This window comes from Mastomys coucha, unplaced genomic scaffold, assembly GCF_008632895.1.
Source record: "Mastomys coucha isolate ucsf_1 unplaced genomic scaffold, UCSF_Mcou_1 pScaffold20, whole genome shotgun sequence".
NCBI lineage: Eukaryota > Metazoa > Chordata > Mammalia > Rodentia > Muridae > Mastomys > Mastomys coucha.
The window spans coordinates 63,185,496-63,208,641 of record NW_022196903.1 but is presented as its reverse complement, the minus strand read 5'-3'; the positions used below and the strand labels follow the sequence as shown (position 1 = coordinate 63,208,641).

General features: G+C 36.2%; 1 gene segment (V, D, J or C); it reads left to right on the top strand.

Annotated features, from left to right (window-relative positions):
* The first annotated feature begins 1,509 nt into the window (after positions 1 to 1,509).
* On the top strand, positions 1,510 to 23,017 carry LOC116099896. The segment is given in 4 exon segments: positions 1,510 to 1,558; positions 1,679 to 1,945; positions 22,442 to 22,557; positions 22,919 to 23,017. Coding segments are annotated over 4 exon segments (531 nt in total).
* Positions 23,018 to 23,146: the final 129 nt, after the last annotated feature.

Genomic DNA, 23,146 nt, shown 5'->3' with positions numbered 1-23,146 from the left:
TTACAGGCTTCTTTCCTCACAAAGCCTATGTTCTTCTTTCTTAAACTTAGGCTCACATAAATGTCCTCTACATATTTAGAAACGATATGGTACCCATAGCATATGGACGTTTGGAATCCAATGTAAATTTAAGGACATTAATATTTATTTAACTGAAAATACTCAAACAAATTGAATATAGTATCTTGTGTTAAGAAGGTGAATTAGTCAGTTGCCATAATCTGAAGATTCACAGGAATATTGGATATTGGTATAATCCCAGATGAATCTAGGAGGGGTGATCATATGCATAGAAACAGGAGAGAAAATCCATGCCAAAATAGCTTTATGGAAGCAATTCTTGAGTAGCTGAGCTGTCATAAATAAGTTTACCTGGAAAGATGGGTTATTTATGTGATTCTCTGTCTTCATTTACAAACCACATATTCCAGTAGTATTCTGTTACTACTCTGGGAATCACTATGAACAAGAAGTTGCAAGGTGAGTTGTGGTACTCAGTCCAAAAGGATACATCTACAAAAGGCTCCCATACTCAAAACTCAGGAAACCTTGAGGAAAACGAAGTGGAAAGTCTGATAGAGCCAGAGGATCAGGGAGTTTGTTGTGAGGTTGTGCCTCTTCGTTACAACATAAGCTGTACCTACAAGATGTTGATATCATGGCTCCTTAAATGTAAGTTGAACAAGGAGGACACCAATGAACATGATATACAGAATGGGTAATAGCCCATAAGACCTCTTATCTACAAAAAATTACATGGAGAAGCATGTAAAGCTGTCAGCAGAAGAGGTGCTTTCCTTACAGAAGAGCATACAAATGGATTGTCCAGGTTGAATACATTCATAGGATTAATGTTATATGGAATCTATGAGATATATTTAGTAATGTATATGTGTGTGCATGTGAGTGTGTATGTGTTTGTGAGTGTATGTGTGTAAACACATAAGTTCATAGAAAACTATGTAAAAAGAGGCCACAAATTTGAAAGAGGTCAAGAATTTGAAAGAGAACAGGGACAGCAAAGTTAAGGGAAACATTTTGTAATTAAAATTCTGGTTCACAAATAAACATAGATAAAGAGAAAAAAAGGAGAATCTGTATGGCCACAATAAATCTACAGCTAACTTTGAAAGGATGATGGAACCAGTTATGTATAGCCTAGAACAATTACCTCGATATTGAGGGAAACATAATATAGAAACTACATGGAACTTGATGCAAATCAAAATAAGAGAATATTGTAAATCAAAATAATAATTCAGAGAATATTGCTGTTGCTTATTGTTCAAAGAGATCGCATTCCCTGCAATTAAACCTGTACTGCATCTCAGTTGGAGACATAAGAGAACCACAGGTGTTCAATGAGGTTCCGACCTGATGAGTCCTAACAATGTGCCTACCCTTTGCTGATCTGCATGTACCCAAAGCACAGCCCACTGACATGAGGAATTCTTCATAGTCAGGTCACACCCTGTACTGGAGTCAGCCTCACACTGATCACACACAGACATGAGTGTGTCCACTCAGCTCCTGGGGTTGCTGCTGCTGTGGCTTACAGGTAAGGAAGACATAATTGGAAATTTATTCAGCTTCCTGTAGTCAGTGATGCTTAGTCTCAGTGAAAATGCTCTTGTGAGAGAATTAATGTGGGGATTTGTTCTCAATGTTGCAATCGTAGATGCCAGATGTGACGTCCAGATGACTCAGTCTCCAACCTTCCTGGCTGCATCTGTGGGAGAAACTGTCACTATCACATGTAGAGCAAGTGAGGACATTTACAATGCTTTAAGTTGGTATCAGCAAAAATGTGGAAAATCTCCTCAGCTCCTGATCTATGCTGTAACCAGCTTTGAAGATGGGGTCTCATCGTGGTTCAGTGGCAATGGAACTGGCACACAGCTTTCTCTGAAGATCAACAGCCTGCAGCCTGAAGATATTACTTCAGGTAAGTAATTTATTTCAGGTAAGCAAGTTAATACTGTCAACAAGACCATAGTACCCTTCCCACAGTGATACAAGCCATGACATAAACCACCCAGGGAAGCAGATGTGAGAGCACAGGCTGCCCCAACTGATCCTTAGGATGTTTCCAGCTACTCAACTGCTGAGAGTGTTTCTTTTGCCAGGGCTTAAAGGTAAATATGATGTTTTTATATAGAAGTAAGGACTTTTCTATATCCTAAATCCCTGTTTATTCCCTCAGGCCTAGTACCAAAACAAGGGAATGGTTTACATTACTCATTAAACATAATTAAGGAAAAAACAACTAGAAATACCTGTATATGGATAGCAAAATATTGGCAGTACCTGGGATTCATTTAACAGTGTTGTCAACACACTCACACACACACACACACACACACACACACACATACTTTAACTTATAATTGTAAGAAACAATTATCTATTTATAGAATTAATACACTGAGGAACAAATCTGGGGAAACAGTTTAAAGATTATGAACATTAGGTGTTCTTCCAGGGGATATGGAGTCAAGTCCCAACACTCACTTGTGTCTAGCTTTTGATAACTCCAATTCAAGGATTAAATTTAAGCCACTTTTCCTGCCTTTGAATGAAATAATTCATGCCATTGTCAAGGCAGGTATGCAAACTTCAAAGCCATGATGACAAAATCTTGTTTAAATTAACTTCTTCAACCTTGACCAGATTCATGTAGTTTGATCTCATTCACTGTATTCCTACCAAATTTAAACATAGTATAGTTTGGGAAAAAATGTTTCCTGATGTAGTACTACCCCTGGTACACAAAGAAGTGTAATTACATAGAAACTTGACCCAAGGTACAAGCCATTTCTTATGTGAAGATGAGTGTTAGATATAGGTTACTGTGCTATATTAAGAGGTGTAGGAAGGGTCTGGCATGTTCATCCTCCTACACATAATATGGATGTCATTTGTTCTATTAGCCACCTGGGTTTTAGAGCTTGAGGGAGACTCTGGCTGTAGAGATATGCCGGGATCCAGTCTTGACACAGGATCAGAGTTCTCAGCTGGAAGCAGCAATATCTGGAAGGCGAATAATAAAAATATACACAGACTACTTTTTGGGTACAAGCTGACAGGCAATTTTTCAAGGTTTAAAGTTTCTCTCTCTTCTCTCTAATTCTCTCCTCTCTTTCTCCTTTGCTCATTTGCTTACAGCTTGAGGCTGCACACACTTTGGATTCTTCTGCGCACTCCGCTTTTCTCCTATGCACTTCTCTTGAAGTCTCACACTCATACACGCCTCTGTGTGTTCCCATTTCACTCTTACACATACTCTTCATACACATCTCACACATACACCACTTGCACTCTCCTTTCACTCACACACACACACTTTCCATACATGCTTCATTCTCTCTTCACTCACTCTTCATATGCTCATCTCATGTTTGCTTTCTCTCACTTTTCATTCACTCTCCACATTCACCTCACATACTCCTTACTCACTCTCTACATGCTCACTACTTGCTCTCTGCATTGACACTTTACATGCTCTCTTGCCTTTTTCTTGCCCAAGTCTTTTATTGATACTCCAAAGGCATATAAAAAAAGAAATTTTATAATCATTGCCAAATCAAATTCAAAAGAATAACCACATCCCACAAAGAATCAAGAATCACAATTGTTCCCCAAAGTTTCAAGCTTCTCTATTCCCAGGCTTATAGCCAAAATGATAATAATTGCAAAATTATCATTATATAAACTTTAACTTATTATACTTTAGAGCTCAGAGCTCCAAGGTTATCTCATTAGATCCCCCAGAGGGATGTGTCTCCTGATTCTCAGGGTCTCAGATGACATCCTTTTCTATAAGGAGCTGCCACGGGCTTTGTAGATGTCTCCATCCTGGCTTATTCCAGACAGTCCCTGTCATTGTATGCTGTCCCTAGCAGAGACAATGTAAGGGTCACACATAACATTTATTCTATTTTTTTCCTCCTTTAGGAGATTTATGTTGCCCCATTCAACATAGATCTGATAGCCAAGGCAATTTATCAAAAAAAAATTTAATTTGGGAGTTCTCATTTCCAGAGGATTAGTCCAGGAGTAACATGGTGGGAATCCCGGATGCTTCTTACTTCTTCATCCTCTCAACTCTGAGTATTTTTTAATTTGTTGTCTCTTTGGAAAACAAACACGGAGACAAATAATAAAACTACACCACCAACAAAAATTGAGAGAAATCAAAATAAGATGCATACACACAAAATCCCCAATCCACAGGAACAGAAACCATAATATACAAGTAAAAGACCAGTAAGAACAAATGCAATAAACATCAATGTCGGTTACCTAGAAGCAACATTAGCTTTGCAAGTATTTTTGACACTGTAGTTAAGCAAGTTATTAAACTGTTACATGACAAAATATTCATAATGTCTTCTAGTTTTTAATTGAAAAAATAATTTCCATATAATCTGATCATGGATTTTCCTTGAAAGCTTCTTTCCAGGTACATCCCACCTCCTCACCAAAATCTGTGTCCTTTCTTTCTGTCTTTCTCTCTTTCAAAAGCAAACTCATGCTATGCCTCTTACTTTGGACACAAAATTATGCAAATTGAAAGACATCATAAAGAATATATGGGCTAGAAGTTAGAGTTCTACTACATAGCCCTAGCAGGAATATATGCTCTCTACTAGACATTAGTTGAAATTAATTTTGATTCAAACACTTGACCAAAATGAGAGTTACAGCAAATAAGGTATGTGCTTTCAGGTGATCCAATCCCTTTAAAATGTTCATTATAGTCATTAGTTAATAGAATATCTGCTAAAATTTTCTGTAGCAGAATTACTTTCTCCTTTTATCTGAACAAGGTTTTATGTAAAGTCTACCATACTTTTATTATATTTTTATTACTGTTCAAAATGTTAGTCTAATTCAAAAATGCCTATATTCAGAAAATTAGTATGCTATGCTAATTATTGTTATTCAGGCTCTCCAGATTTGACCAACTGATGTCTCATCCACATCATATTTCATTTGTGATCTGTTCATCCCTTCATGATTAAAGAATTTCTTAGTTGATATTTCTCAATTCAGAACTTGATAATCCTGCAAAGATGAATGACTTATCTTAAGTTTGTGGAATTTAGAATTTTGGGGTGATTACATAAGTCATTCTATCTTTGCTAATATAAATTGTTCAGCTATGTGATTCTAGCCACACAAATCCACACAGGTGTATATGTTCATATTTCTAGTCAAAATGTTTGAGTTTAACTATTAGATACTTCTAAAGTTTTTTAAACACACCTAGATTATTTATATAATTTCTTTCAACTGTCATTCCTAACACTGATATCAAGACTCTCATTTTCATCCATCCATTCATCCATCCATCCATCCATCCATCCATCCTTCCATCCATCCATCCATTCATTCATTAACTCATTTACTTATTGGATCAAGCCCATGTTTAAATCTATCAAAATTTATCAATATATTCTATACATTTTTATTTCTACACATAGATGCTCCATCTTATTCTGCTTTTGTGGCATTCCTCACAGAGTTTTAGAGTAACTCATACACAGAGGGAACCTACATATGTTAATCATATCCCCATTCCTTTTCTCTTGCCTTGATAGTCTCAGCTCATAGTACCAACACTCTTAATTTGGAAGTACTCACTCTGAACATTACTGTGGCCATCATTACCTGTGAGGAGTTTTTACCATCACTCTTGAATAGTTCTTTATTCATATTCACTATGCCCCACTGTACTAAACAGCTACATTGAGAAGTATGTTTTCTAATATAAATAAACAATGCAGTGGTGATAATGCTATGCAAGTTTAGAGTACATCGCAGATACGAAGGCATGAATGAACATGTTACCAAGAGGGATTCTACATCTGTGGAAATGGATTGCTTATTTATTAATGAAGAACAGCAATAATCTGAATAGTCTAGTAATACTAGGCAGAGTTTCAGGTAATTTTAAGCAGAGATGTGAAGGAGATTCAGTTTCCTCACATGAGAACAGAAGAAATCCTAACTTTACCTACCCACAATGAAAGAAGTCCTAAATAGATTAAGGCAGGTTGTTACCTGCAGGGCACAAGTTAGTGATTGCACAGACTGTTCTGGATTATAAATCACATGTCTCTAGTGGTTTGGTTCTTAATGTGCTTTTGATTCTCACTAAGTATGTCATGAAAATAGAGCAAACAAAAGACACCAGAAAAATAATGGCTGAGGATTTGTGTGTGTGTGTGTGTGTGTGTGTGTTTGTGTGTGTGTTTGCAGTATTATATTTTGTGAATAGTCTATATCCTAGATAAAGCAATTGCATAGAAATCTTGCAATACCTCTGGAATCATATCACATTAGCATTTTCACAGGATATTATTGATAATGTTCAGTTGGTACAATATTTCAGTTGTAAAAAATATTGCAGAATCCTCATATTACATAAGACACCTGTGGTTTCAGACATTGCTGACTTATCTGAGATGAACCAGCCTGGTAGTTTTGTTTACTTAACCAAATCCTTGATGACTTCACATGTCAGAATGCCACCCACTGATCTGAAGGTATCTTAATAAGCAGTTCAAAATCAGTGAAAGTGTCAATGTCTCAGGGGACAAGCTAAGGCACGGTGGTTCATTATCATTTCCCTACTTTTATTAGGAGGCTCCTGTTGCTTTCACTCCCAGGTAATGAAGGATGCCCACATGGAAGTATGTAGTCAAGTTACAAGTGTTCTTTGAATCTAAAGATGATTTTACCAGTAGCACGATTTACAGAACATACTTGTTTTGTTTCCAAACTCAGGTGCCTAAGGAGTAATTGTGCTGACTCAGTCCCCATCATCTCTTTCTGCATCATTGGAAAACCATCAAAGTTCACTGGCAGTGTTTAAGGAACTGAGTGAGTGGGAGAGAGAATTCACAGTCAATATCAATAGTGTCCTGTATGATGATTTTACAAATTATTACTATCATCAGTCTGGTGAGTTTGTCCCCACAGTGTTACAGGTAGTAACAAAAATCTTGCAATGATGGAAATGATTTGGTTAGGATGTACAGCAATTCTTTTGTGTATCTCCATCTGTTGACAATATTTTTCATATACAGTCAAGCTTTGAAAGTCATTTTTGAGATTTTAATAGAAGTACTCATGGTGTCTCTTTAACCTTGTTAATTCTATGCCTTGGCATCAGAAATTCTGTCATGTTGACATTGTTTATATTAATAAAACTGGTCACTTATAAGGACTGTCTCCAATATCATCAAAATTATTTTGCAATTGCACCAGTTTAAGCCATTGTTTTATTTTATAAAACCTTTATATCAGGTTCCTCTAATGAATCCAAAGTATGAAGGCCTCCCAGGAGTTTAGCTACAGACAGATACACACAAAATACCCACAGCAGTTGGCAAACACAAGAGGCCCAATGGGTAGGGTCCCATCACTTCCTTCAACCACCACCCCGTGAACTCCATTCCCCTTATTGCCTATGCTTTCTATAGGGGAAAATCTCCAGCTTGTCTGTTTTTATAAAGACCCACTTTGAAGGCCTTGCAGGAGCTCTCTTGCACTCAGTGCAACAGGTAAGGAACCCTCCCAAACAAACAAAGAAGCTGGGAACCCTGAGGAGCCAAGGGAACTTGGACTCGCCCCCACCTTGGAACTCAATCACCACTTCTGTCCTGTGCCTTTTACCAGGGAAGATTATCAGCTTGACTGTTCCTCTGAAGACATTGATATCTGAAGGCTTCCCAGGAGTTTTGCTGCACTCACAGCAACAGAAATCACAGTCTGAAAGCCTCCCAGGAGATCAGCTATATGCAGGGCAACAGCTTGACTGCTCCTCTGAAGATCCAACAGTCTGAAAACCTCCCAGGAGGTCTGCTGCAGCCAGAAGCCACAGACATCCCAAGGACATAGGAGGTAGACTCCAGACTGAGATACCCAGTCCACCTAACAATAGAGATAACCAGATGGCTAGAGGCAAGTACAAAACCATAAGCAACAGAAGGCAATATGCTTTAGCATCACCAGAACCCAGTTCTCATACCACAGCAAGACTTGGATACATTAAAACAACTGAAAATCAGGATGCTGACCTAAAATCTCGTGTTATGAAGATAATAGTGTTCTTTAAGTAGGAAATAAATAACTCACTGAAAGAAATAGAGGAAACACAATAAAAAAGGTGAAGAAATTTAACAAAGAAGTCCAAGACGTAAAAGTGGAGGTAGAAACAAGAAAGAAAAAATGAAGGGGACCCCAGAAATAGAAAAACCTAGTAAAAGTCTGGAAACACAGATGCAAGCTTCACCAACAGAATACAAGATACAGAAAAGATAATCTCAGGCACAGAAGATACCTTAGAAGATATTGACAAGACAGTCAAAGAAAGTTCAAAACATAAAAAATCCTAATCCAAAACATCCAGAAAATCCAGGAAACAATGAAAAGTCTAAATCAAAGAATAATAGGAATAGAAGAGAGTGAAGATAACCATCTCTTCCAAAACATCTTCAAAAATTGATAGAAGAAAACTGTAACCTAAAGAAGGAGATGGACGTAACGTAAACGAAGTATGTAGTGCATCAAATAGATTGGGCCAGAAAAGAAAACCCTCTTATCACGTTTCTAAACTCTAAATGAATGGAACAAAGAAAGAATATTAAAACCTGTAAGTGAAAAAGGCCAAGTAACATATAAAATCAGACCTATCAGAACAACACCAGATATTTCAACAGAGAAACAAAAAGACAAAAGAGCCTGGAAAGAGGTCATGTAGACCCTAAGAGAACACAAATGCTAGCCCAGGCTACTATACCCAGAAAAACTCTCAGTCAACATAGAAATAGAGAACCAGAATATTCAAGGACAAAACCAAATTTAAACAACAGCTATACCAATTTAGCCCTACAGAGAATTCTAGAAGCAAAACTCCAACACAAGTTGGGAAACTACACGATAGGAAAAAAAAAACAAGATATTAATCGTCTCACAACAAAGTCTAAAGGGGAAAATCACATATAAATAATTGCCACCTACAACAACAAACATAACAGAAAGTAATAATCATCTGTCTTTGACATCTTTCAACATCAATAGTTGTAATCCCCCAATAAAAAGACATAAGCTAACAGACTGAATACACAAACAGTATTCAGCATTATGTTTCATACAAAAAACACACCTTAATTACAAAGAGAGTTACTACCTCAATATAAAAGGCTGGGAAAAATGTCTTCAAAGTAAATAGTCCAAAGACACAAGCTGGAGTTACCAACCTAATGTTCAATAAAATAGATGTTTAACCAAAAGTTATCAAGAGACCTGGGGAAGGACACTTCATGTTTATCAAATGAAAAATCCACCAATAGAAAGTCTCACTTCTTAACATCTGTGTTCCAAATGTAAAGGCACCCACATTCATAAATAAACTTTATTAAAGCTCAAAACACACATTGAACCTCACACAATAATTGTGGGAGACTTCAACACCTGATTCTCACTAATGGACAGGTCTCTGAAACAGAAACTAAATAGAGACACATTGAAACTAATAGAGGTTGTTAACCAAATGGATTTAAGAGATATATCCAGAACATTTCACCCTAAAACAAAAGAATATACCTTCTTCTCAACAACTCATGGAACCTTCTTGAAATCTAGCCATATAATAGGTCACAAAACAAGCCTCACCTGATAAAAGAAGATTGAAATTATTCCATGCATTATATCAGATCACCAAAGACTAAGGCTAGACTTAAATAACAACAAAAATCCTACATTCCCATGGAAATGGAACCATTCTTTACTCAATGCTAACTTGGTCAGGAAAGAAATAAAGAAGGATATTAAAGACTTCTTGAAAATCAATGAAAATGATGACAGCATACCCAAACTTATGGGACACAATAAAAGCAGTGTTAAGAGGAAAAAATCATAGCAGTACATGCCTTTGTAAAGACAGTGGAGAGATCTTACACTAGCAACCTAACAGCATATCTGAAAGCCCTAAAACAAAAATAAGCAAACACACACAAGAGGAGTAGATGGTAGTCAATAGTCAAACTCAGGACCAAACTCAACCTAGTAGAAACAAAGAGAATGATACAAAGAATCAACAAAAACAAAAGATGGTTTGGGGGGAGGAGAAATCAACAAGATAAATAGACCCATAGTCAAACTAACTAAAGGGAGCAGAGGCAGTATCCTAATTAAAATCAGAAATGAAAGGGAGACATAACAACAGAAAGTGAGAAAAAAATCTGATCCTAATACAAAAGGTTATACAATTTAAAATGGAAAATCTAGATGAAATGGATGATTTTCTAGACAGATACCATGTACCAAAGTTAAATCAAGAGCAGGCAAACTATTTAAACAGGCCAGTATCTCTTAGGGAAAAAGAAGAAGTCAACAAAAAACCTTCCAACCAAAAAAATCCTAGCACATGATTTCTTTAGTGCAGAATTCTAAAAGACCTTCAAAGAAGAGCTAATACCAACTATTCCATAAAATACAGAAGGAACACTTATTAACTCATTCTGTTAAGGTGCAATTACTCTGATACTTAAACCACACAATGACCCAGCCCCTCCCCACCAAAACAAACAAACAAAAAAAAAACATAGATCCACAGAACTCCAGACCAATTTTTCTTATGAATATTGATAGAAATTACAAAGTAAAATTCTTGCAAACTGAATCCAAGAACACATCAAAACCATCATTCACCAGGATCAAGTTGGTTTTATCCAAGATTTGCAAGATTGGTTCATTATACCTAAATCTATTAACATAATCTACTATATAAACAAACTCAAAGGAAAAAAGACAAATGATCATCTCATTAGATGCTGAAAAGGCCTTTGACAAAATGCAACACCCCTTCATGTTAAAAGTAGTGGGGAGATCAGGCATTCAAGGTCTTTATCTAAACATAATAAAAGCAATATACAGCAAACCAACAGCAAATATTAAATTAAATGGAGAGATACTGGAGGCAATCCCACTAAAATAAGGGACAAGTCAAGGATGACAACTCTTCTCTTATCCATTGAATATTGTACTCCAAGTTGCAGCTAGAGTAATAAGACAACAAAAGGAGATGAGGGGGATTCAAATTGGCAAAATAGAAATCAAAGTATTACTGTTTGCAGATGATATGAAAGTATACATGAATAACCTCAAAAATTCTACCACAAAACTTCTACAGCTGATAAACAACTTCAACAAATTGGCTGGATATAAAATTGACTCAAACAAATCAGTAGCCTTTTTTTATACAAATGAAAAATGGGCAAAAGTGAAATTCAGGAAAAAATCTTTCACAATGTCCATAAATAATATAAAATACGTTGGGGTAATTCTAACTAAACAAATAAAAGATCTGTATGACTAGAACTTCAATTCTCTCAAGAAAGAAATTGAAAAAGATCTCAGAAAATGGAGAGATCTCCCATGCTCATTTACTATGTTAATAGTAAAACATAGTAAAAGTGGCCATTTACCAAAAGAAATACACAGATTCAATGTAATTTCCATCAAAATTCCAACATAATTCTTCAAAGACATGGAAAGAGCAATTCAATTTCATATGAAAAAATAAAAAATCCAGGACAAGGAAAACAATTCTTTATTTGTTTGTTTCTCGAGACAGGGTTTTTCTGTGTAGCCTTGACTGTCCTGGAACTCACTCTGTAGATCAGGCTGGCTTCGAACTCAGAAATCCACTTGTCTCTGCCTCCCAAGTGCTAGGATTAAAGGCATGCACTACCACTGCCTGGGCTTGGTTTGTTTGTTTGTTTGTTTGTTTTTTGTTAGGGGACACAATTCTTAACAATAAAAGAAGTTTGGGGGGGAATTCACCATCCCTGACCTCAAACTATATATAGTACAGAGCAATAGTGATAAAAACTGCATGGCATTGGTAAAGAGACGGACAGGTTGTTCAATGGAAAATAATTGAAGACCCAGAAATAAAACCACACACTTGTGGGTACTTGATCTTTGACTAAGAAGCCAAAAATATACAATGGAAATAAGAAAGCATCTTCAACAGATCCCTAGAAATGTCCTTGCCTCACTGTACTGAGATAAAGGCTCAGCTATTATCTTGCTTTAGATGATCACTCTCCTTAGTTCATCTCAAAAGGATGATTCCTGTTCAGTCCCTGTTTCTGTTATTACTTTGGATTCTGGGTTAGTAGAGAATGAGATGCAGGAGTAGAATGGTGATGGAGGGAGAGTTCTTACTGCCTAAGTTGAGTGTGCATGTGTGATGAGACTTATTTTCTAAGATGGACAGTAACATTCAGGTACACCACATTCAAAATGTGACAGGAACTCTGTTAAGATAAAGGTTCTAGTGTAGATGGGAAAGGGTGATGCATATGACCTTTTGGATATTCTACATAATTGTTCTGTGGGAAAGCATTTGATATATATTTCAAAAAGCACAAAACATATCAGGATATGGTCTGAAATGATTAATGATGTACTTCACTAAGTTTGCTTGGAAAGTATGCTCATGACATTGCCTTGTTATAGTTCCAGGAATCAGTGGGGATGTTGTGATGAAACAGTTTTCATTCTCTGTAGAAAGGATATCTTGTTAATTTTATGAATGTATCACTTGTCAATTAGAAATCCTATGGCCTATGATATAGGCAGAATATGGGAGGTGGGACATCTAGGAGGAGAAAGAATTATAGGAGAGAGGTGTAAAAAGCATCAGTCTAGAGAAAATGTGCTGAAAGGGACACATGTTACCTGAGCACAGGTAATCAGCACATAAGAAAATGTAAATTAAAGTAAATGAGTTACCTTAAGATATGATTCTAGTCAGCAAAGTGCCTAGCTATATATGGCCAAGGTATTTGTAAATATATTTTGATTCTGAGTCTTATTTCTTCAAGCAAGGGAATAGGAGGCAAACCCAGGCCTAACTTACAATTACTATTGGACAATCTGCCTCCATCTTTTGCAAGTCAGGTTCTCTTAGATATTAATGGAAAACTTATTTGAATTGGCTATTACAGTGGCCAGGCCACTCAGTTTCTGATACTTCTAGCTGGAAAAACTATGGTATTGTTTTTGTGTCAGCAGAAATTAATTTCATTAATCAGTTAATTCTCAAAATTTTAGCCATTTAATTTTTTGAATTAGTCTCCTGTTTGTCATCTCATTGGTTCCTTTTAAAGATATGTATGTTTTTAATGAAATTTTCATTTAATTTTAAGATGCTTAGATGTCTATCCACATTATATTGTATCTTCCTAACTAGTCTTATGATATTATTTGGCTACCAAATAATTGTTAAATAATTTCAAATAATTTCAAAACTTCATTTTGAAAGGGATGTGTAACCAGAAAGAAGGTATGTTAATTGGGAGACTTAACTTTGCTTCTTTTTAAATGTTTCTTAAGTTTTTATACTGATATTTCTGAATCTGAAACAACAGTTGGCTCTATACATTTTATTAATCCATTTTATTTCATAGTGAAAGGTTGAACTTGGCTCGGGTTGTGTATTCTTTTGCAGCCTGTATAATTCTTCTCTAATTGTTATCAACATTTACAAACTCTGCAAGTGTCCCAGTGACCTAAGTTTTTTATTTGGTGTCTTATCTCACTATGGGATGTGCTTCTAATAAGTCTGGTTACCTATAGTTCTGTGCAGGGTAGGGTAGGGGCAAAATATAAGAGTACATAGAACTGTGTGAGCAGGTCCTCTCACTGATTCCTCAATCTGTGGAGGACCCATGTTCCTCAGTGTCTTCAGTTGACCATGAATCACTCTTTGTTGACTGACAGCACAATATGTAGTAGGTGCCTTCTGTGAAGAAGTGCAATAGTGAGAATTGGAGGTGCTCCCTACAGTGCCTGTGAGGGAAGGTTTGCCAGCACCAAAGAGTTCTAGGTCCTGCATAGGAACTGACATTGGCCTCACTTGTACATTCTTAGAGCTACAGAAGATTCATTTCCTTGCAAGTTGTTCCTATAGAGTGACATACTTTTTCTAAATCTGTTTGATATTTTTTGTATGTACCTTAGTGTTATCATAATGTCTCATTTTGTGCTATTGAATTTCTTATATACTCTAGCTGGACAGTATTTGTTTTTCTATCTAGTTCTTATTGTGTAAATGAAAGCATATAAGGCACTTATCATCATTCATTGTGCCAAATGTCCAGGAACCTTTGTAGATGGTCTCTCTGCTACCATGTTATCAAATCAGTCTGTCTCTCTGTCTATCTCTCTGCCTATCTGCCTGCTTCTTCCTTCCCTTCTTTCTTTCATTGATTTAAAAAAGCAGTTCTTTCTCATTAAAGATCACTACTGAAATGTGGGAATTTGTTCATTAGTGTTAGGTAATATGTCAAAGAGGCAGTCATTCAATTAATGCTTTATTTAATGAATGAGAGAAAATCATCTAAAACCTAGTGAACAGAGATGAAAAACATGCAAAAGGAGAGAAGCATAAGTCATTACTCTTTTTGAATTATAACTGATACCAGTCATCTACATAACAGAAAGAAAAGCTAACAGTACTTAGATACAGAAAGGATTTCAACTGCAGCACTTGGAATTTCCTGTGGACTAACAGAAAACAGAGCCTGTGTATTTTGTGTAGTATGTTACATCAAATCAGTTAATGTAGTATGTTTATATGAAAGATACTGGTCAACTATGTATTTCCATATTTACATACTTTTATTAACAGAAGAAAATAATATGAAGAAATTGTGTTAGTCGGATACTGTCAGAGCCTCTCAGGAGACAGTTATATCAGGCTCCTGTCAGCCACCACTTGGTGGCATCTAGAATAGTATCTGGATTTGATGATTGAATATGGGTAGGATTCCCAGGTGGGGCAGTCACTGGATTGTCCTTCCTTCAGACTCTGCTCCATAGTTTGTCTCTGCAACTTTTTCCATGGGAATTTTGTTGCCTCTTTTAAGAGGGAAGTAGATATGCACACTTTGGTCTTCCTTCTTCCTGAGTTTCTTGTGGTTTGTGGATTGTACTTTGTGTATTCCAATCTTCTAGGCTAATATCCACATATCAGAGAGTGCATACTATGTGTGTACTTTTGGAATTGTGTTACCTCACTCAAGATGATATTCTCCAGATCCATCATTTCCATAAGAAGTTCATAAATTCATTGTTTTTAATAGCTGAGTAATACTCCATTGTGTAGATGTACCACATTTTCTGTATCCATTCCTCTGTTGAGGTACATCTGGGTTGTTTCCAGTTTCTGGCTATTATACATAAGGCTTTTATGAACATAGTTGAGCATGTGTCCTTATTACATGTTGGAGCATCTTCTGGGGGTGGCATATCTGGGTCCTCTGGTAGTACTATGTTCAATTTTCATAGGAAACACCAAACTGATTTCCAGAGTGGTTGTACCAGCTTGCAATCCCACCAGCAATGAAGGAGTGTTCCTCTTTCTCCACAATCTTGCCAGCATCTGTGGTCACCTGAGTTTTTGATCTTAATCATTCTGACTGGCGTGAGGTGGTTTTGATTTGCATTTCCCTGATGACTAAGGATGTTGAACATTTCTTTAGGTGCTTCTCAGCCATTCAGTATTCATCAGTTGAGAATTCTTTGTTTAGCTCTGTACCCCATTTTTTAACAGGGCTATTTGGGTCTCTGGAGTCTAACTTCTTGAATTCTTTGTATATATTGGTTATTAGCCCTCTATCAGATATAGGATTCGTAAAAATCTTTTCATATCTGTTGGTTACTGTTTTGTCCTATTGACAGTGTCTTTTGCCTTACAGAAACTTTGTAATTTTATGAGGTCCCATTTGTCAATTCTTGATCTTAGAGCATAAGCTATTGGTGTTGTGTTCAGGAAATTTTCCCCAGTGCCTATCTGCTCAAGGCTCTTAAGCACTTTCTTTTCTATTAGTTTCAATGTATCTGGTTTGATTTGGAGGTCCTTAGTCCACTTGGACTTGAGCTTTGTACAAGGAGATAGAAATGGATCAATTTACATTCTTCTACATGCTCAGCATCAATTGATCCAGCATCATTTGTTGAAAATTCTGTCTTTTTTCCTCTGGATGGTTTTAGCTCCTTTGCCAAAGATCAAATGACCATCAGTGTGTGGGTTCCTTTCTGTGTCTTCAATTCTATTCCATTGATCTACCTGCCTGTAACTGTACCAATACCATGCAGTTTTTATCACAATTGCTCTGTAGAAGTAGCGGCTCACAGCCATCCTTTGGACTGAGCACAGGGTCCGCAATGAAGGAACTAGAGAAAGGACCCAAGGAGCTAAAGAGTTTCCAGCTCCTTAGGACAAACAACAATATGAACTAACTAGTATTCTCAGAGCTCCCAGTGACTAAATCACCAACCAAAGTGTACACATGGTGGGATTTGTGGCTCCAGATTTATATGTAGCAGAGGATGGTTTAGTGGGTCATCAATGGGAGGAGACTCCCTTGGTCCTGTGAAGGTTCTATGCTCCAGTGTAGGAGAATGACAGAGCCAGGCAGCAGGAGAGGGTAGGTTGGTGAGCAGGGGGAGCAGGGAGGGAACAGAGTTTATAATTCTTTTTTTCTTTTTTTTTCTTTTTTTTTTCCTTTTATTTTTGGAGGGGAAACTGGCTAAGGAGATATCATACGACATGTAAGTAAAATAAAATAAAATAAAATAAAATAAAATGTGTATATAGCAAAAGAAGTTCAAATTAACAGACCACATGAAGCTCAAAAAGGAAGACCAAAGTGTGGGTGCTTCAGTCCTTCTTAGAAGGGGAAGAAAATACTCACAGGAGCAAATATGGAGACAAAGTGTAGAGCAGATACTGAAGGAAAGGCCATCTAGAAACTGCCCCACCTGGGGATCAATCCAAGACACCATCACCAAATGCAGACACTATGAGGAAGCCGAGAAGTGCATGCTAATAGGAGTCTGATATAGCTGTCTCCTGAGAGGCTCTGCTAGAGCCTGGCAAATACAGAGGTAGATCCTCATAGACAATAATTGGACTGATCACAGGTTCCCCAGTGGAGGATTAAAGAAAGGACTGAAGGAGCTGAAGGGGTTTGTAACCCTATAGGAAGAACAACAGTATCAACCAAGCAGAGCTTCCAGGGTCTAAACCACCAAAAAAGGAGTACACATGGAGGGGCCCATGGATCCAGCCGTATACGTAGCAGAAGATGGCCTTGTCAGACATCTATGGGAGGAGAGGCTCTTGGTCTTGTGAAGACTCGATGCCCCAGTGTAGGGGAATTCAAGGGTTTGAAGGCAGGAATGGGTAGGTGGGGGCACACCCTCTTAGAAACAGGAGGAGTGGTGATGGGATAGGAGAATTCTAGGGTTGGGGAATAGGGAAAGTGGGTAACATGAAATGTAAATAAATAAAGTATCCAATAATAAAAAAGAACATTATTACTTAAAAATAAAAGCAAAAAAAGAAATTGTTTCAGATTCTACAGTGAGATTTTTTTTATGCAATAAAAGAGGAGCCATCACTTTCATCAAGTGATCATCAAGAAACAGAATAAGTGAACATTACTGATCAAAAAGTACTATCAAATATTTGCAGAATATTTCATATGCTAATTTCAGAACCTATTTAAGCCATATTAGTAACAGGAACCTTGTCAATAATATTATGTTATGCTTCAAGATATTATTAAATTAAAAATTCAACTCTATGTGTTCAGTATTCACTCAACAACCAAAGTAGATATTGATTAAAGAAATTCATAAGGAGTAGGGATGGTTCATGCTTGAGTAAATAGTTGTGTAACAGATAATTTTAAAAGGACATTTTAATTTATCTCTAAAATAATTAAAAATTTATAGAAAGAGATCATTCTCACATAGTTCTAGTTCAGCATATCATGAATGTCCTGTTTATATATAAGTATCACACAACCACTATATGCCAAAATCACATGCAGCTGCTGATGAATTGAGAGACTTCTCTAAGGCAGGTTCTGATGTAGCAGGTCTTGCTAATAAGGAGTCATGGAGAATTAAATGGTGCTGGGGAGGACCTATGTAAAAAGTGATGACAAACTTTATTTCATAGAGATCAAAGAATAGATTTGGTTTTGCTTTGTTTGGTTTTGGGTTGGTTTATTTATTGTATTATTGTTTTGTCATATTCACTTTAAATTTTTCCATTAAAGTATTTTCCTAGAATAAAAAATGCCACATTATTGATATATGTGTGACAGAAGAGTATCATGCATTTCATATAAAAACTTGATGAACACGACACCATCACTATAGTAACTGATGTGAATCAATCCCTCAGATCCAAAAGTTCTATGCCACCCTATCCAGTAGTTTTGTCTACTGTCTCTGAACATTCATTTCATATGCAGACACAGTATCATTTCTTTTCTTTTTAGAAATAATCCATTTTAGGATGGAAATATAAATTTGTGTATTTTTACACTTTAAAGCACCATGTTATTAGACAATAGGGGTGGAGGAATTCTACACAACAAAAATTATATAATGTAAAAAAATAAATACCGAAATGGGGCAGGGGTTGGAGAGAGGCTCAATAGTTAGGCTTTTACACATGTTCTTGCCTCAGAACCTCTGTTAGGAAGTAATCACTTACATGAAAGATCACAACCATGTATACTTCCAGTTGCAGAGACTCTAATGCTCTGCTTACCTTCTATGGTGCACATAGGTATAAGCGAAAAAAATTCATACACATAAAATTTTAAAAGTACCAAGTATGTCTGTGTGAATGGGCCATGGTGTATTTTACTCCTCAGCTTTTGTTATAGAAGTTAAAGTGCTTTCCTTTTTTTTAATTACTCAGGCATTTGTCTGTTTTGAAATTACATAGTTTGCTTCCCTTAAAAATGAAATGTCATGCATATTTGTCAATAAAAAAAATACTTCAGGAAACAAAATGCAGTGAGTATTCTTTGATCTCTATGAAATAAAGTTTGTCATCACTTTTACATAGGTCCTCCCCAGCACCATTTAATTTTCCATGACTCCTAATTAGCAAGACCTGCTTCTTCAGAACCTGCCTTAGAGAAGTCTCTCAATTCATTGGCAGTTGCGTGTGCTTTTGGCATATAATGGTTGTGTTATTTCCTTTAATTAATTCTAAGTACCTGGACTTGCTATTTATATCCAGCATAGATGGCTCAAGGAACCTTACAGGCACATCTCTATTCACATGAAACTAATGATTATTTTCTATTTCTAATATCCATTAATTCAAGAATTTTCTTCACATACTACTATAAGGTTGCTGTATGTGATGAAGCATGCACAGATGTCTGTCAACTACAAACACTGCATCAAGTGGCCAGGAGAGGGTGCAATAATATAGGCAGAGAAGGGCAAAGTGGCCTGTTCTGACAGTCTCAGTACTTACAACAACAATATGAATCCAGTGCCACTTGCATAGATATTTCTTTTCCCTGGTGCCCCTGTCTCTTAGAATGTTCTTCCCTGTTCTGTGGCATGCTCAACCTACACAAGGGGAAATAAAATAAGAAGATGCTTTCCTTATCACTGATCTTTGTAGTACTCACCTGGATTTCAGGTAAGGTTACTGGACAAAGCAAAACAGTAGATGGTGGCACATAAATACCCATTTTTCATTCAATACACGGAAATACTGATCAACGGAGAAGTTTTGGTGTTTAGATCTGAAAATTAACAAAGATTATGCATTTTCTCTTTTGCCTACTAATACGTCATGAGTGCTTTTAGTCTCAGTGTGTGATACTGTGATGACCCAGTCTCCAGCTGTCCTGCTGTAATGCCAGGGGAAAAATTTATATGTTGGTCTTTGTTTTATCTCATTGTATGTATTTTATTTTACTTTAATATTACTATTGTACTACTATACATTACCATTATTAAATATTATTGCATAGAAGCATGTTTATTTTCTAATTATAGAGAGAAAGTGGGTGGATCCTAATGGAAGAAGTCATGTGGAGGATCTGGGAGGAATAGAAGGAAGGGAACCCATAATCAGAATATATTATATGAGGAAAAAAATCAATTTTTACTAAAAGAAAAAAGGAAAAAAGGAAGGAAGAAAGAAAGGAAAGAAGTAAGAAAGAAAGAACAAAATAGAGAAGAAAGACAGACAGACAGAAAAATAAAGGATGGAAGGAAGGAAGGGAAGGAGGAAGGAAGGAAAGAAGAGAGAAAGAAGTATTGTCCACACACATTAATCTATACATGTGTGTTTGTGTTTTAATGATTGCAGATGCAGAATACACCTCAGTTCTATGTGCATGCTGATTTACATTGTAGTTTCAATTAATAATAATTAATATATAGCAATTGCACACATGGCATCTTGTATTGAATGCCTGAATGAAGACAATCACCAGATACTCCATTATCTCCAGTGACTTTTCCTAATTTGCTCAAGTATGACTTACTAGTTTGATTGTTTTTCTTTGGAGACTAGAAAAATAATCCATATTTAACCATCCCCTTTCATAATCTTTCATAGCAACCATGCACAAACATTTCTTCCCAAAGTACCTGCCTATTTTACTTCCCAATTGTATGTGTTCTATTATAAAGCTTCCAAAGGCCTCATAATGTAGGAGTCCCATTCTAGTTTCTTACACCAATGTGTAATATGTCAAACAGAGAAGCTGAAAAATTTGAAGTTCTAATTCACACGAGGGAGGAAAGTGGCAAATTTATGTGAGTGACTAAAATAATAGTCACTATAAATTTTCTAGGTCCATACATTTTCCAAAAATTTCATAATTTATAATTTGTACCACCTCAAAAAATTCTACTGAATCAATATGCTACATTTCAAAAGTCCATTTATCTTGTACACATCAAAATAGATTCTATTTGCAAGCTATTTTGAATAGAGTTGCAAAATACATGAATGTCTTTTTTTGTCTCTTGTAGGATAGAGGAGCCCTTTATGTATATCTATAGTAATGGCATTTCTCGGTAATGTAGCAGCGATATCTAAAGCTGTTTGAGAAAATTTCACATTGTTTTCATATTTTTTGCATTCCCTCAGCACTGAACTAGGTTTCTTCTTTACTCCTATCCTTATTGCTCAGTAGTCTCAATTGTCTATGTTGCAGCTATTGAGGATTTTCAGAAGCTCAGACACAGTTTTTATATAAGAAACATGATCCTGCTTCGTTATAATGCCAAAGAGACATGAACAATTGTTTGTTTAAATGGAACTGATGAAAACTTCTCTCCTGATTTAGACTGTCTCAGAATTGCAGTCTTTTAAGTAGCATATAAAAAAAAAATCATGTATTTGGGAAGGAATTTGTTTGAACTTTCTAAAAATACAACTGTGGCACACTTCATCACTCCTCTTGGTAATTCAACCAAGATAAAATATTTGGTTTTTAATCTGGAAAGTGCTAAAAATATTTTGATATCTCACCTATTGAAATTCTTCTCTACTGTGGAAGATTGTAAACTTTTTTATTGTTAACTTTTATAAGACTTTCATACTCTCTTCTGGAGTAGTATCTCTTCCTAGGACATCCAGAATCGTTTCTTGTTCATGAAATCTCATTAGTATGGCAACACTTTAGTGTTATATGCTGTGATGCTTCATGGAATGTTCAGATAATTAAATTTGTTTCAGCCCATATTGTAAGAAACATCAAGGTAGAGAACACAAACCTGGAATAAGACCATAGATTTGAGATGTTCTTCATTTCAGATACTGAATGGATCCTAGTGATTTCTATATATTGTGCTAATTATGTAATCATGTATGTAGAAGCTATGTATCCTTTAATTCTCAACATCTCAATAGGTAACAAGAAGGGGAGATATATATTCTAAGAAGGCTTTAGGAGCCTGCTTTTCTTCTATTCATGTTTCTGTTAGAATAATATGAAGTCAGTATGATTGGATAAGTCATCTTCCTTTAATATTTCTGCCTCTTAGAGTATTATAAGAATATCTTACTCAGGGCTCTGTCATGGTCCATATAAACTCAGGGAAAACTCAGAGATGGTGTTCACAGTTCAGTTTCTTGGACTTCTGTGTTTTTGGATTTCAGGTATGGCTGGACATGGCAAAAAATTGGAGATGTTATTTAAATACAAAAATTTCTTGCTTTACTTGAAAGCCAGCATTACATTGGATTTGACTTTCTGTTTTATGAAATTGATACGATAAAATCTTATTTTTCTAAGTAATTTAGAAGTGACTTTCATATTCAATGCTGTGTTCTACTAATAATTTTTTTTCTGTTTCCAGCCTCCAGAGGTGGCTCTGGACATGTCTAGAACATTGTACTGACTTAGACTCCAATGACCCTGTCTGTGACTCCAGGACATAGAGTCATTCTCTCCTGCAGGACCAGCCAGAGTGTTGGCATAGACCTACACTGGTATCAGCAAAATACAAACGAGTCTCCAAGGTTTCTCATCATATATACTTCTGAGTCCATCTCTGGGTTCCCATCCAGGTTCAGAGGCAGTGGATCAGGGACAGGTTTCACTCTCAGCATCAACAGTGTGGAGCCCAAAGATGCTGGAAGTTATTACTGTCAACAAGGTTGCGTCCCACAGTGATACAGACCATGTAAGTTACTATGTAAGTTTTTGCTTAATTATAAGTAGAATGTCCTTAATAATTCAACAGATAAATACACATCCACCTTAAATTTGTATGAAGAGAAAAAGGAATATAGGTATATTTATGCATATAAAGTCTCTTGATAATTTCAATTTGAAAGATAATGCTTTTTCTGTTGACAAGAAGCATTTGGACCTAGGAAAGATATATTCTACTAGGACCCAGAGTTAAAGTTAGACCAGCATTGTTTACTTTTATCTTTCCAGGAGAAGAAAAGCATCCAAGTATGGAACCCATTGACTATCTGACAAGAGAATAAAAAATAATACTGTCAAGCTTATTAATACTACTGCATGTTAATTATCAGCTTGGCAATAGAGAATACAAATACCTTCTTCAAGAGGAGATAAATAAAGCAAATAAATATACATGTCATGTCCCGCGCTTCGCTGACCAGCAGCAATGACGACAGAACACCGAGGCTCCTTCTCACATGGTTTACTCAGGAATTCCTTTTTGTTACAGCTCTTTTAGGTTTCTTGGTGTTATAGCTCTTTCAGGTTTCTTGCTTCTGTGGAATGGCCCCAGCTGCTCA